The sequence below is a fragment of the Geotrypetes seraphini genome, chromosome 6 (genome assembly GCF_902459505.1).
Source record: "Geotrypetes seraphini chromosome 6, aGeoSer1.1, whole genome shotgun sequence".
NCBI lineage: Eukaryota > Metazoa > Chordata > Amphibia > Gymnophiona > Dermophiidae > Geotrypetes > Geotrypetes seraphini.
Window position 1 is genome coordinate 38305305 of NC_047089.1, and position 14913 is coordinate 38320217.

At 43.1% G+C, this 14913-nt stretch overlaps 1 protein-coding gene across 6 annotated transcripts in view; it reads left to right on the plus strand.

Moving 5' to 3' along the window:
• The window catches only part of ATM (ATM serine/threonine kinase), a 191004-nt gene that overhangs the window by 118583 nt on the left and 57508 nt on the right, over window positions 1-14913 (plus strand). For all 6 annotated transcript variants that reach the window (XM_033947802.1, XM_033947805.1, XM_033947806.1 and 3 more), the window contains 3 exons: window positions 6670-6847; window positions 12542-12629; window positions 14663-14821. In XM_033947802.1, the coding sequence (XP_033803693.1) occupies window positions 6670-6847; window positions 12542-12629; window positions 14663-14821 (425 nt within the window). The remainder of the gene's footprint in view (window positions 1-6669; window positions 6848-12541; window positions 12630-14662; window positions 14822-14913) is intronic.

The window sequence follows — 14913 nt, forward strand, 5'->3', positions numbered from 1 at the left end:
CAGTGTCCCCTCAGGAGTGCGGTATCGGATGGTACGCCATTTCCATTATGGGGCCCTAAAGGGAGGGGACCTTTCGGCCCATCCTTGGTTTAAACTGAGGTCAACAGGACTCTCAGAATTCCCTTTTATTCGCATGGACACACTGCAGTCTGTCCTTCTGGCGGTTCAGCCGGGGGAGTTCCTGACTTCTCTCGCTCTGGCGGAGGCCTACTTGCCTGTTTCCATTCGGGCCTCTCCTCAGCTCTTTCTTTGCTTTGCGATATTGGGTCTGCACTATCAGTTCTGTGTGCTTCCCTTGGGCCTGGCCACGACTCCCCGGACGTTCGCCAAGTTGATGGTGGTCGTCATGGCGGCATTGCAGTCAGAGGGCATTCTGGTGCACCCCTTCTGGGATGACTGGTTGTTTGGGGCGAAGTCGTTGCAGGAGAGCGCCCGAGTTACGGCTCGGGTGGTTGAGTTTCTCCGGTCACTGGGCTGGGTGGTCAACCTTTCCAAGAGTCGGTTGGTCCCCGCTCAGCATCTGGAGTACCTTGGGGTTCTGTTCGACACCTCCTTGGGGAAGGTCTTCCTTCCAGAGGCCCGGGTAAGCAAATTTCAATCTCAGATTCGCCTTCTTTTGGCGTCCCGGTATCCTCGGGCGCAGGATTTCCTCCAAGGCTTGGGATCGATGGCAGCGTTCCTGGATGTTGTGAGGTGGGCGCGGGCCCACATGTGTCTCTTCAGTATGCTCTGCTCCGTAGATGGTCACCCCAGAGGCTCAGTTTGGAGGTCCCTGTCCCTCTGCGAGGCTTGGCGCGCTGCAGTCTTCTTTGGTGGCTCCAGACCTCTCATCTGGTCCAGAGGATGAGTCTGGATCTATCGCAGTGGACGGTGCTTCTCACGGATGCCAGTCTCCTCGGTTGGGGGGGCTCAGTGTCTAGGTCACTCAGCTCAGGGCACCCAGTCCATGGAGGAGGCGTCCTGGTCGATCAACATGTTGGAGACCAGAGCCGTCCCTCTGGCGCTGTTAGCCTTCCGCTCCCTCTTGATGGGCAAGTTGGTCAGAGTCCGGTCTGACAATGCCACAGCGGTGGCTTATGTCAATCGTTGAGGCACCAAGAGCGCTCAGGTGGCGGAGGAGGCGGCTCGGCTCATGCTTTGGGGCGGAGTCACGCCTTCTGGATCTCTCGGCCTCTCACATGGCCGGGGTGGAGAATGTTCAGGCGAACTTCCTCAGTCACATCTTAGATCACAGAGAGTGGTGTCTCAGCCCTGTGGCTTTTCAGTTAATAATGCAGGCTTGGAGTCAGTCCCTGATGGACCTGATGGCCACGAGTGGCAATGCCGAGGTGTTCCGCTTCTTCAGTCGTCGCAGGGATGGACTGGCCGAGGGTCTGGATGCTCTGGTTCAACCATGGCCAACAGAGGGGCTGTTGTGCATGTTCCCTCCGTGGCCATTAGTGGGCAGAGTTCTTCTCCGCATTGTTCGCCATCCGGGTCTGGTGGTTCTGGTGGCTCCAGATTGGCCTCGGCATCCGTGATACGCAGATCTGGTGACACTCTGGTGGCGGATCCTCTTCCTCTGCCTCCCTTGGATGACCTTCTGACGCAGGGTCCCATTCCCATGTTCGACCCGTCTCCCTTCTGTCTTACGGCTTGGCTTTTGAAAGGGGTCGCCTTGGTAAGAAGGGGTATTCAGATAGGGTGATTTCTACACTCTTGGGGTCCTGGAGGCTTTCTACCTCTCAGGCTTCTGTGTGGATTTGGCACTTCTTTGAGGGGTGGTGCCAGGTGCGGGGAGTGGTCTCTCTTCGCGTTTCTGTGCCTAACATCCTAGAGTTCTTGCAAGATGGCCTGGATAGAGGCCTGGCTTCGGCTTCTCTCCGGGTTCAGCTTGTGGCCTGGTCAGCCTTTCGGGGGTTTGTGACAGGTCAGCGTTTGACAGCCATTCCTTATGTGATTCGCTTTTTGCGGGCGGCCAAGGTGCTCAGGCCTCCCGTGCGGTCCTCTATTCCCTCTTGGAATCTCAGTCTGGTTCTCTATATTCTGATGCACCCGCCCTTCGAACCGTTGGGCGGCTGCTCTTTGAAGGACCTTACTCTGAAGACGGTCTTTTTGGTGGACATTTCTTCCGCTAGGCGTGTTTCTGAGCTACAGGTTTTCTCTTGTAGGGCTCCCTTCTTGGAGTTTTCTAGGGAGCAGGTTGTCTTGAGGCCTGTTCCTTCCTTTTCTGCCGAAAGTAATTTTTCCTTTTCATGTCAATCAATCTGTGGTCCTCCCGGTCTTGGGTAGTTGGGAGGGCTCTTCTGAGCAAAGACAGCTGAGCAAGTTGGATGTTGGTCGGGTCCTTCGCTCTTATGTGCAACAGACCCAGGAGATCAGGAAATAAAATCATCTCTTTGTCCTTCTGACTGGTCCTCTTAGGGGGGCTGGCGCTTCTAGGGCTACTATTGCATGCTAGATCAAGGAGACTATTGCTTCCGCTTCTCTTCTGGGGCAGCAGCCCGTTCCGGAGTTTCTCAAAGCTCATTCTACTCGGGGTCAGGCGGCTTCTTGGGCTGAGTCGTCGCTCGTGCCTCCAGTGGACATTTGTAAGGCTGCGGTTTGGTCTTCCTTGTATTCCTTTGTCAGACTCTTTCGGGTAGATGTTCTGGCGCGTCAGGACGCGGTGTTCGGTGTGTGTGTTCTGGTATCAGCCCTTCGGGGGTCCCGCCCGTGTGAGGGACTGCTTTGGTATGTCCCATTCGTAAAGATTAACCTCTACTGGTCTGGAGAGTGCTAAAGAAGGAGAAATTAGGTTCTTACCTGCTAATTTACTTTCTTTTAGCTTCTCCAGACCAGTAGAGGTCCCCACCCTGTCTGTTGTTGTTGTTGTTGGGGCTGTTTCGCGGGCAGTTTTTGTTTTTTGCTGCGGGTTCTAGTATTTTTCTAGGGCCGGGGAGCATTAAAGAACAGCGGCTGTGGCTCGGCTGGCTTAGCTGGCGAGCTATGGGGACATTTTCCTTCTGGTATTTCTCCTCTGCATTTTCCAACAGCATTTGGGTATGTTATTTGTTACTCCTGTTCGGAGTATTGTTTTCTTTCTGTTTTCCAGTTCTTAGTTCTGCTTGGCTATTCGGCAGACTGATGTAAATAGAGAAGGAAATATATTATATACTGTCCCACAGTTTTGTTTTCAGTCTCCACCTGCTGGTCATGATTGGATATATACCCATTCGTAAAGATTAACCTCTACTGGTCTGGAGAAGCTAAAAGAAAGTAAATTAGCAGGTAAGAACCTAATTTCTCCCTCCCTCCTCATCTGACATCCTAGCCCTCTAATATTCTTCTTTCCTCCGATCTTCATCTAGCCCTTTCCTTGGAGTTCCTTTCTCACCACAATTCCTGTAAACCGTGCCGAGCTCCACGACTATGGAGATGGTGCAGTATACAAACCTAAGGTTTAGTTTAGTTAGAGTTTATTCTAGAGACCAGACTGGTCATGGTGAAGAGTACTAGAAGTCTATTGAGGAGGCAGTTTTTATAGTAAAATGGCATTCCATTCCAAATGTCAGTCAATTTAAAGGAGAAAGATTGATTCAGTTTACCAACAGATTTAATTCCCTTGAATGAGGGAAATAAGAGTTTAAATCTTTGGGTACTTCTTGCAAAACAAAATCTCTGAGCATTCCAGAATAGAGGAAAAAGACGCATGAAAACACCAAAGAAGATCTTAAAGTCAATGCATTCACATTTAAAGTGAATCCAAAGATGGACATGAAGCCAATGTAATTTTTTCATCAATGGGGAGACATGCTCAAACTTACTTTTCCAGAAGATTAATTTAACAGTGGTGTTCAGTATCAACTGAAGCCTTTGCAGGCCGATCTTGTTTAATCCTACACTACATTACAATAATCCAACTGGCCTAAGATAACAGACTGAACCAGGACAGAAAAATGCTGCTGATCAAATAGTGCCCTGACTTTCCTCAACATGTGAAGACTGAAAAAGCACTTCTTAACAAGAAGGTTTATTTGATCCTTAAATGTGAGCGAAGAATCTATAAGGTTACCTAATATTTTGGAGGAAAATTCGATCTGCAGGGACACTCCTGAGTCCAGAATCACAGTGAAGAGAATGCAATCCAGTTTTGGCCCTAACCACAAAAGTTTGGATTTTGTAACATTGAGTTTCATTTGGACAGATATTACCCAAGCTTGAAGTTTAGAAATGCAATGATTTATATTAGGAAAAAAAATTAGTAAGATCTGGATTAACTTCAAGTAACATAAAGATATCGTCGGCATAAGTAAATAAGTATTCCCCAGCTGTCAGTTTGTAATGTTCCAGTGTACTCATATAGATGTTAAAGAGTATTGGGAACAATGGAGAACCCTGAGGAACCCCACAGGAAGATCTCCAGAACATTGATATGCCACCTTCCATATTAACTGAATAAGAGTGTGATGACAAGAATTTAGTAAACCATTCCAGGACAACTTGATCGAGACCTATATCTGAGAATAGATAAATCAATATGTCGTGATGTACAACATCAAAAGCTGCAGACAAATCAAACTGCTATATCTTTTTAGAAATACAGTGACCAGAATCAAATGCAATATTCAAGGTGAGGTTCTTGAATTCCTAGCATCCTGTTTGCTTTTTTGGCTGCTACACACTGGGCAGAAGATTTCAGCATTTGCCTTATATTGTCTACAGCGCATTAAGCAGCGTCAGTTGAAATTTTTACCATCGATCATTTAATTTCACTTTGGCCATATTTCTTATGATCCAGGAACTGAAGATTCTTAACCACTTCAAGAAATGTGGATGGTGCAGTAGGGCAATGTTGATCACTGACAATATATGAATTAGAAACCTGATGGCAAATAAAGGCCAAATGGCTCATCCATTCGGCCCATCTGCAGTATCCACTATTTCCTCATGCCTGTCTCACATTTTCTTGAATTCAGATACAGGTTTAGTTTAGTTTAGTCTTTGTCTCCACCACCTCTACCAGTAGACTATTCCACATATCTACCACCCTTTCTGTAGAAAAATATTTCCTTAGATTATTCCTGAGCTTATCACCTCTTAACTTTATCCTATGCCCTCTCATTCCGGAGCTTTCTTTCAAATGAAAGAGACTTGCCTCACGCATTTAAACATCTTTATGATATCTGCCCTCCCACCTTTCCTCCAAAGTATAAAAATTGAGATTTTTAAGTCTGTCCCCATACATTTTATGACAAAGACCACCGGCCATTTTAGTAGCCTTCCTCCTTATTTATATCTTGTATATTGTGCTTGGGGTGTCTTTGATCCAAACATAAATTATTGTGCCAGCTGTCAAAAGAAGACAAGGATGTTTTGGGCTGTCAAGAGCAAAAGGATGAACCCTTCTGTTCATCTAAGTCACATCCAAGTATGTTGGTGGCATCAACCCTTCTGGGAATACATTGACAATTGAGGAAGTGTGGGTCTTCCTCACTACTGAATATCAGTAGAGCTACACACAGTCAAAAGAGGAAATGCCTCTTCAAATGAAACAAGAGGCATGACAACCCAGAGAAGGACAATAACCACAGGAGTTCCACAACAGATTCTTTATTCTGTTTCAGTTAAGATGGTATCTGAGATACAATGATCTGACACAGGTGAACATCTCTCCAAGAGTCTACACTACTGATAAATAACAATTGACAAGGATAAAATATTCTCAGCATTCAGTATTACACATCAAAGTATTAGTATTGATGCTAATCAGCTAGCCAAATGCTGTTTGGAAGAGTGCTGTTGCCAGATTGCATGCTGACAAGTTATTGGTAAAACTTCCAGTATCAGGATGTACTTTTAAAGGAACTTTCCTCCTCCTTAGAAACCAGTGCAGTCAAACCTGTTCCACTAGGGTAAAGAAAATGGGGAATTTAGGCTAATCATCAAATGGGGAATTTAGTCCAATAAAAAAATATTTCCTACATAACACTTTTAGTTGAGCCTTATTTTCATATAGTTTGAGAATCCAATTGGATATCTTCTTAATCTCATTTTTATTGTTTCTAAGTTGTCTGTTTAAAACAGTAAAAAAATGTAAACATGCACAAAGGCCTGTTGCCAACAAAAGTACGGTTATTTGGCATTCAGTTTCTCAGTTTTTTCCACTTTAGGTTTAATAACAGTCTGTAGCTTGGGATTTATGTGTCACTGGAAATCCTACTTGTCTTTGGAGAAAACAAGGTTGCTTACCTGTAACAAATGTTTTCCAAGAATGATAGGATATCAGGCCTCACAAAACCTACTGGCCTCCCCTAGGCTTCTCTTTATAGTTTTAAACATGGAACTGGAGTGGCCCTTTCAAATTGCGTAAGTGCAGTAAGTCCCACACATGGCTTTGTACCACTTTTAAAGATGTTTAGACCTTTGTTTTATATCCTTCCCATCCAGGCTTTGTCAGATTACTGTACCTACTTGTGAGGATTGTTACCTTGTAGTCTGTAGAGAGTACCTTTTCCAAGTAAGCAACTTTCCTTTATCAGAATCTACCTTTACTTTCTAGTATGGATATATGAGAGAAAAATATTTCTGCAATACCAGGAGACTTTATTTTCCTGAATTTTTGTTCAATTGCTCATTTGTAAATTTTATGTTTTCACCTGCAGACTGTTTTGGATTGCAGTTTTTCACAGTATATTTTGTTTTCCCCAGGTGCAGACAGACTTTTGTCAGACTGTCCTCCCATACCTGATCCATAGTATCCTGCTTCAAGATCCTAATAAGTATTGGCGGACCCTTGTGTCTCGGCATATTCAGGGCTTTTTTAGCACATGCTGTAGATCTTCCTTGCCCTCAAGTCGATCTACCACCCCTGCAAACTCTGACTCTGGTAGCCATGCTCTCTTTACATAAAAACACTTTATATTTGCTTCCGTTTTGTACATAAATGTCTTGCTGCAGTTATATTTAAATTTTACTGTACAGCCTCAGGGCTAATATTTCATGCTAGCTTGAGATAGATATATGGGGAAACGCATTAGCATAGTGTAAAAAGGAAGATCTATGTACTTTGTGCTATATAGTATTTTTACAGTATTCTCTAATGCCTGATACTATTAAAAGTATTGCAGATGTGTTTGAAAGTCCCCTGAACCCTTGGTAACATTTATGTTTGAAACAGCATCACACATTCTCCAAGGACCAACAGGATATGTAGTCCATTATACATGGTTGAAGGAGAGTCTAGGTTCAAATAATGGCTTCACATAGTTTTAGAGCTTTCTGATATACACTTCAGAGCATGAGCAGGATATCCATATCATGTCACTTCACGGGGCCTCCTTCGGGTCTATATTCTCCCCCCCCCCTTTCCTTTCAGTGAAACACAAAGATTGAGTTTTTCACAATAAACTTCATCACAGTAATTTTATGTCTTGTGCCTCCATGTTATATTTTTTGGAATTTGTTGTTTTTGTTGCTGTGTATCTCCTGCTGTTTGGCTTCTCAGTTTTGCAAATATGAGAGAAAGGTCTATCCTCTGTTTGCCTTCACTAACTTCTGTCTTTTAATGTCTGGTCTCAAGATTGACTCTGTTGGGATTTACCATAAAATAACCATGTAGAAAGTTAACTCATTTTTGTATAGCCTTTAGTTGTCAACTTTATGCAAAGTTTGCATTAACTGTAGCCGCCTATCAATCCAGCCTCTGCAAATTTTTTTCCATAATAGGATAGTGCTTGCATGCATCCTAAGTTCTTCCTAAGGTAGGGTTGAATTTCTTAAGGCAGCTGTCCTTCCAACATTATTTTTACCAGCCCACATATTGATAAAGGGGAACAAACCTTATGCAATTTGTAAAGCAAAAGAGCTGTATCTTTCTGGAGTTTTTACAAAATCCACCCTGCTTTCTAGTGCAAAAGGAACATGAATATTGGCCAGTGGATTATTCGCCTCTACCCACGAGTTTTTCAGAAGGAATCATCTACAGCTTTTCAGCTCCACTTTAGTGTCTTGTGTCAGTGGACAGTGCCCCATCTCCTTAGTTTCCCGTACTGCCCTCGTTTATTTATCCTCTCTTACATAGTGAATGACGGCAGATAAAGACCTGAATGGTCCATCCAGTCTGCCCTGTAATCACATGCATTACAATTTCATAAATTAAAATGTATTTCTTTGTTATTTCTGGGCCATATACTTTAGAAGTCTACCCAGTACTATTCTTATGTTCCAACTACTGGAACTATTAAGCTTATTCCGGCTTATCCAAACCATCTCCTTTGCTAGATTCAGACCATGAAAGTTTGCCCATTCATATTCTAATTAGAGAGAGATCTTCTGTGATCATCCTACACTTTTTTGAATTCATCACAGTTTTCTTTTCTACCACTTCCCACAGGAGGGCATTCCAGGCATCCACCATCCTCTCTGTGAAAAATAATTTCCTAACATTGCTCTTAAGTCTACCACCCCTCAACCTCAATTTATGTCTTCTACTTTTACCAGTTTCCCTTCCCTGGAAAAGATTTGGTCCTATATTAATACCTTTCAAATATTTAAATGTCTGTATCATATCACCCCTGTCCCTCTTCTCCTCAAGAGTATACATGCAAGCTCAAACAAGAGCTTTCAGGACAATTGCAGATGCAGTCTACACAGGTTTTAAAGGCATCTATGCTTGGCTCAGCTAGAGAATGACACAGGGATGGGTACCTTTGGGGCAGGGTTGGAGACAGAGCCTGTTTGGACGGTCACAGGGATAAGGACAAACTTTGTTCTCATGTCATTTTCTAAAAAACTTGAAACTAGTACCATATGTAAAAATTTAACACATCTTAGACAATTGGCAACTGATTTCAATTATTAAAAAACTGCAGAAGCTACTTTGGGATTTCAATGAACTACTGTTAAATGACATCATTTCTGTCATGTCTGCCATTGGCAAAGTCCTTCCATCATGTGCCCAGCTGCTCAAACATCTTACTGTTACTGCAACAGATTCATCCATCATTGCTAGCATCAATGACCATTTCCAACATTTAATACATTTATTTTCCTGTCATCCATTACACAGTTTAGGTGCTGTTCTATACCCTTGTCTGAAAGACAATCCAGTAACCTTCCAAGATGATGTAAAATCATAGGCAACTGAGTCTTTGGGAAGGTTGTACCAAAACCACATTGAAATGGAAGATTCTTTTTTGTGATTTATAAACAGTGGTACAGAATATAGCCCCTTTTTATACTTTTAATAAAAAGATTTAAATATAAAATCATGTGTTTGAGCCTTGTGCAAATGAGGACAGAGTTTGTGGGGACGGGACAAGGATTGGGGACAGAGCTTGTGGGGGACGGAGATGGAGCCTGTGGGGTCAGGAATAAGTCTTGCCCCTGTGTCATTCTCTGGTCTCAGCCCAGCTAGATGATATGTTGATTAAGGATGAGGTTATACATCCCTTCTCAATGTCAAGTGTCAGGGTCAGCGTAGACCCATTCACCGCCTACCTCCCCTAGTTGGCTTCTTAGCTTTATTACTGAATTGGTGGTCCCTCAAGCCAATATTGGGTGAGAAGGCACTAGCAAGCACATGCAGTATGGGCACTTCCTAAAGTTTTAAAGTGAGAGTGCACTTGGTAGTGTCCAAACCGGGTTCCATGAATGACGTCAACCACAGTTGAGAATATATTCCTGCTATCCTCAGAGACCACATGCTAAAATTAAATATCTTTGCTTTCTGCTGGAAAGTCTTCACCTTATGGGGCTTGCGGATCCCTGCCAGCTATGCCAGCAGAATAGATTTTGGCTACTTTGCTGGTCAGGGTTTATAGTTTTTTAGTCAGTGACTCAAAGCTAATCTCTATTGTTCTGAGGTTTAGAATCCTACTATTTTACTCAGAGTCCATTTTTTTATTTCCTTGTACCTTTAAAAAATAACAAAGGAAAGAAAAATTTATGCATAGTGTGTTGTCAATAAAAACCATGTTTCCTGTTTGATTTGTTGTATTTTTCTCCTAAATTTTAAAGGCAACCTTTATCTAGGACTACATATCCTGTGTGGACTGTCTTCAGATAAAATAAGGTTGCTTGCTTGTAAGAAGTGTTTTCCAAAGACAAAAGAATATCGGTATTCTCATAAACTATATCCTTCTCCAAGAAATTAATAGTCTTCTGTTAAAGCTATATATCGGAATGAAGGTGGTGGCCTCTGTGCAATTTAATGATTCAGGACATCTCAATCTTGCTTAGTAAAGCATGTTAAAAAGCTCTTTAAACTTATACTATAGGTCACTGCTCTTGCCCAGGTTTCGTTGGGTATTACCTGGGTATGAGGACTTTATCTCATTGTTTTTGGAGAATATTTGTTACAGATAAGCAAAGTTGCTTTAACAGATGTAGAGGTTGAAATGTCTTATACATAGTAACATAGTAGATGACGGCAGATAAAGACCCGAATGGTCCATCCAGTCTGCCCAACCTGTTTCAATTTAAATTTTTTAAATTTTTTTCTTCTTAGCTATTTCTGGACAAGAATCCAAAGCTCTACCTGGTACTGTGCCTGGGTTCCAACTGCCGAAATCTCCATCAAAACCTACTCCAGCCCATCTAAACCCTCCCAGCCATTGAAGCCCTCCCCAGCCCATCCCCCACCAAATGGCCATATACAGACACAGACCATGCAAGTCTGCCCAGTACTGGCCTTAGTTCTTCAATATTTACTATTATTTTCTGATTCTAGATCCTCTGTGTTCATCCCACGCTTTTTTGAACTCCGTCACTGTTTTTCTCTCCACCACTTCTCTCAGAATTGACATTGTACATTCCTAGAAGGACATAAAACATTTTTATTTTAATGGAGTTTTCCTGTTTGCAAAATACATAGAATTTGAGTTTTGAGATATTTGTGGTTTTATGTATGTTTTAATTATAAGCCACTCTGGTTTGACACAGTTGATATGAAAGAACTTTTCTACATTGCATGGTGTATATGGTTACCTTTTTCCCAAGTTTATTTAGGTGGTCTTTTACTAAGGCTCACTAGACGATTTAGCATGCGCTAAATCAGCTAACGCGCCCATTATATTTTATGGACGCGCTAGCATTTAACGTGCGCTAAATCGGCTAGTGCGCCTTAGTAAAAGACTCCCTTAGTATTTGATATCCTGCCCATCTGAATAGCTTACAACAATCTAATCTAATCTAAACCTTAAGTTTATATACCGCATCATCTCCATGAGTATGGAGCTCGACACGGTTTACAAGAATTTAAAATAGTAGGTAGAGAGGAAGAAAAAAGGATTACATGAACTTATGTGAAGAAGGGGGGGGAAAAGGGGGGAAGGATAGAGTTACAATTTGCTGAAAAGCCAGGTTTTCAGTTGTTTATGGAATAACTGAAGGGAGCTCAGGTTCCGCAACGGGGGGTGAGGTCGTTCCAAAGACCTGTGATTTTGAAGAGAAGGGATTTTCCCAGTTTGCCTGCATAGTGGATGCCGCGTAGGGAGGGGAAGGCTAGTTTATACCTTTGGGCAGTTCTGGAGGAGTCGGGACTGGAGGAGTTGAAAGACAGTGGGATAAGAGGAGGGAGGATGCCATGAATGATCTTAAAAGCCAGGCAGGAACATTTGAAATGGATTCTGGGGATTATTGGGAGCCAGTGAAGTTTGGCAAGGAGTGGGGAGGCATGGTCAGATTTGCGTTTTGAGAAGATCAGTTTGGCTGCAGTATTCTGGATTAGCTGGAGTCTTAGAAGACTTTTTTTTAATAGATTTAAGTAGATGGCGTTGCAGTAATCTAGTTTGGAGAGGATGATGGATTGGACAAGGATGGCAAAGTGTTGTTGGCTGAAGTAGGATCTAGCTTTCCTCAGCATGTGGAGGCTGAAAAAGCATGATTTTGCCAAGGAGTTGAGGTGGTCATTGAGGGAGAGAGAGGAATCGATAATGATACCAAGGACCTTGCATGAGAATTCGAGCTGGAGTGTATCGCCTGTGGGTAGTGCGAAAAGGGTGGGCAGGTGTTCGAATTTTGGGCCGAGCCAAAGTAGTTTTGTTTTTGATTCGTTTAGTTTCATCTGTACCGAATCTTAAACTAAAAGTAAAGAAAGATTTAAAATAGATAAAAGCAGAGAAATTACACACACAAGTAGGATCAGAGAATTATAACTTTGCTCACAAACACCAGATGCCACCCACCGTCTCTTCTCTCTCTCTCTTTCTTTTCCCCTCCCTCACCCATACTCTAGCATTTCCACTCTCTTTGCCACTCATAACCCAGCCTCTTCCTCCCCAACTCCCCAGTCCAGCATCCCATGCTATGTTTCTTTTTCTGTTCCCTCCACCCTTCCGGTGTCCAATATCTCGTCTCTCTGTTACCATCACCATATCTGAACATCTTCAGAACCTGAAGGGGCCAAAACAATAGCAGCAACTATTTTCTGTCTCTTTAAGCCCAAGTACACTATTTCCACAGTGCACCCAGACCTAGCCAGTCCAATAGACAGACAAGGACAAGACCCGTTTCTTTTAGCCTTTGAAGATGATTACACTAAAATATCACTTTGGGTTTGTTTTTGTTTTTTTTAACTTAGAACCAGAATTCCAAGTTTTGGAGAGTTTGGATAAAATTTCCAGGAGAACAATGCTTGGTGTAGTAGACTATTTGAGACGACAAAAGAGGTATAGTGAGTTGTTTTTTTTTATAGATTTGGCTCTATGTGTGGTTCATATTTTTTTCATGCTTATGATTTGTATGATGATAACAATTTTAAAAACGAAGCTCAGTGCTGCTTCTCCATTCAGATTGGTCGAGAGTTGATGCAGATTGTTACAGTACACAGTGGAAAGAAGTTGGCAATCCCACTAGAGAATAAGTTCCAAATATTAGTTATTTTATTTATCATAATCTACACCAGTTGGTACCATGAACAAGAAGAGAAGGAAAGAGTGGGTTGGGGCGTGGAAAATTCTGGGAAGAAATGGATCAGATAAACATTGGAATTGGGATGCAAAATATGTTTAAAATTATGGGGCTCTTTCACGTACCATGAATTTGTCAAAAAAGCTAGTGTTTAGTAAGTGCAAGCCTGTATGTAAAATACAGAGACTGTGTTCAGCATCTTTTCTGTATTTATAGCACAAGACTGACATGCAGTGCCAGATTGCATTGATGCCCACACTATCTACCACTGCAGGTAACAGGGTGTGGGCCCAAGCATAAATAGTAAGAGCACAGATCTGTTTCTGCTCCCCCAATCTCGTCTCCCCCTCCCAACCCCTTTGATCCAATTCCCCTCCCCCCACAATCCTTCAGTCTTCTTGGATCCAAGCCACTGATTATCCCCTCTCATTTCTCCTCTTCCTGTACCCTCCCCACCCCACAGCCAGCATCTCTCCTACTCCCTCTCCTGCCCCCTCCGCAATCTGGTATCTCTCCCTTCCTCCCTCTGTTTATCCTGCTTCTCTCCCTATCTCTTTTCCTTCTTTCTAACCCCCATCACCTTCACACATCCAGCTTCTATCCCTGTCTCTTCTCTACCTCTTTCTTCCTCCTTTACTCTCAATCACATATCTGACCTCCCCACCACCACAAGTCTGGCATCTCTCCCTCTGCCCTCCCCCTGCAGGTCTGCTATATCTTCCTCTCCTCCACCCCCAGAGGTCTATTATCTCACCACCTCTGCCCCCATGCCTCTGGCATCTCTCCCTCTTCCTGCATTCCACAGGTCTGATATATCTCTTCTCCCACCATTCAGCATTTCTGGCATTTTTTCTTTGCTCCTTCCATCGCTCTTACATTTCTCCCTCTGTCTCTCACTTCACCCTCTCCCCTTTCCTATGGCATTGGCATCTCTCCCCCCTGCTGTGGGTCTGACATCCCTTCCTATCCACCATCCCAAAACCTATGGTGAGTGCTGACAGCAGTGAATACATGCTGTTTTCAGTCAAACCCTGGGCCTTCCCTCTACAGAGTCAGGAACTTTGTGTGGGCAGGATTCTGCAGAGGGAAGACCCCAAGGTTGGCCGTAAGCTGTGTGTATTCATTACTACTGTCAAGTCACTGCAAGTTTTGATGGGTAAAGGGGAGCATGAGACAGAGGAATAGAATTAGGAACAGTAGAGGGAGTGATGCCAGATAAGTGGGTAGCAGAGATAGAAAGGGAGAAGGGGGGAGAGAGAGATTGAGAATCTGATCCATGGAGGCAGGGAGCCTGAAAGTAGGATACAGATCCAACAGCAGTTAGCCCTTACTAGTGAGTGGTCCCAGGCTTTTTGCTGGACCTGCTCAGTGGTATGTTTGCCCTGGGTTAGTTATATTATCGCATTTGGCTTCATTTGGCTTATTGCTTATGAACCGATAGCATGTTTGGGAACCACAGCTTTCAGACCTCAACAGAGAAGCACACAGAGACAACATTGATAAAACGTGTGTGTATGTGCACACATGAGATGGAAAGAGTTTTATGTTCCACCTTACCATTGAGTGATTGTATTTTGTGCATGTAGCCCTGCTTTTTAGTCTTTTTAAGCCCCTACAAAGTTATGCAAATGAAGCTACACAGTGAGTCTTTACACATACCCCCCCAATCCACACATCTTTTTTGCCACCCTGGCTGTATGCTTTCCTTTTGTACACTAGGAGGGCAATACTATATACTGTATATTTCATTTGTTATGTGGTGCATTCACATTGTTCTATAATGTATAATTAGACCTTTTTCAGGGGCAATTTTTGATGAAAGTTTCTGGCTGGAGCTGAATTACCTGGAGGTGGCTATGACGGCCCAGTCTTGTGCTGCACATTTCACAGCTTTGCTCTATGCAGAAATCTATGCAGACCGGATCAAGTTAGAAGATGAAAAAAAGAAAAGGTAAAACAACTTTTGACTCTCTTGATATTTATGTTGACCATATCGGAGAAAAATGTTTCTATCTTTGTGGGTATAATCTGTGTGACCATATT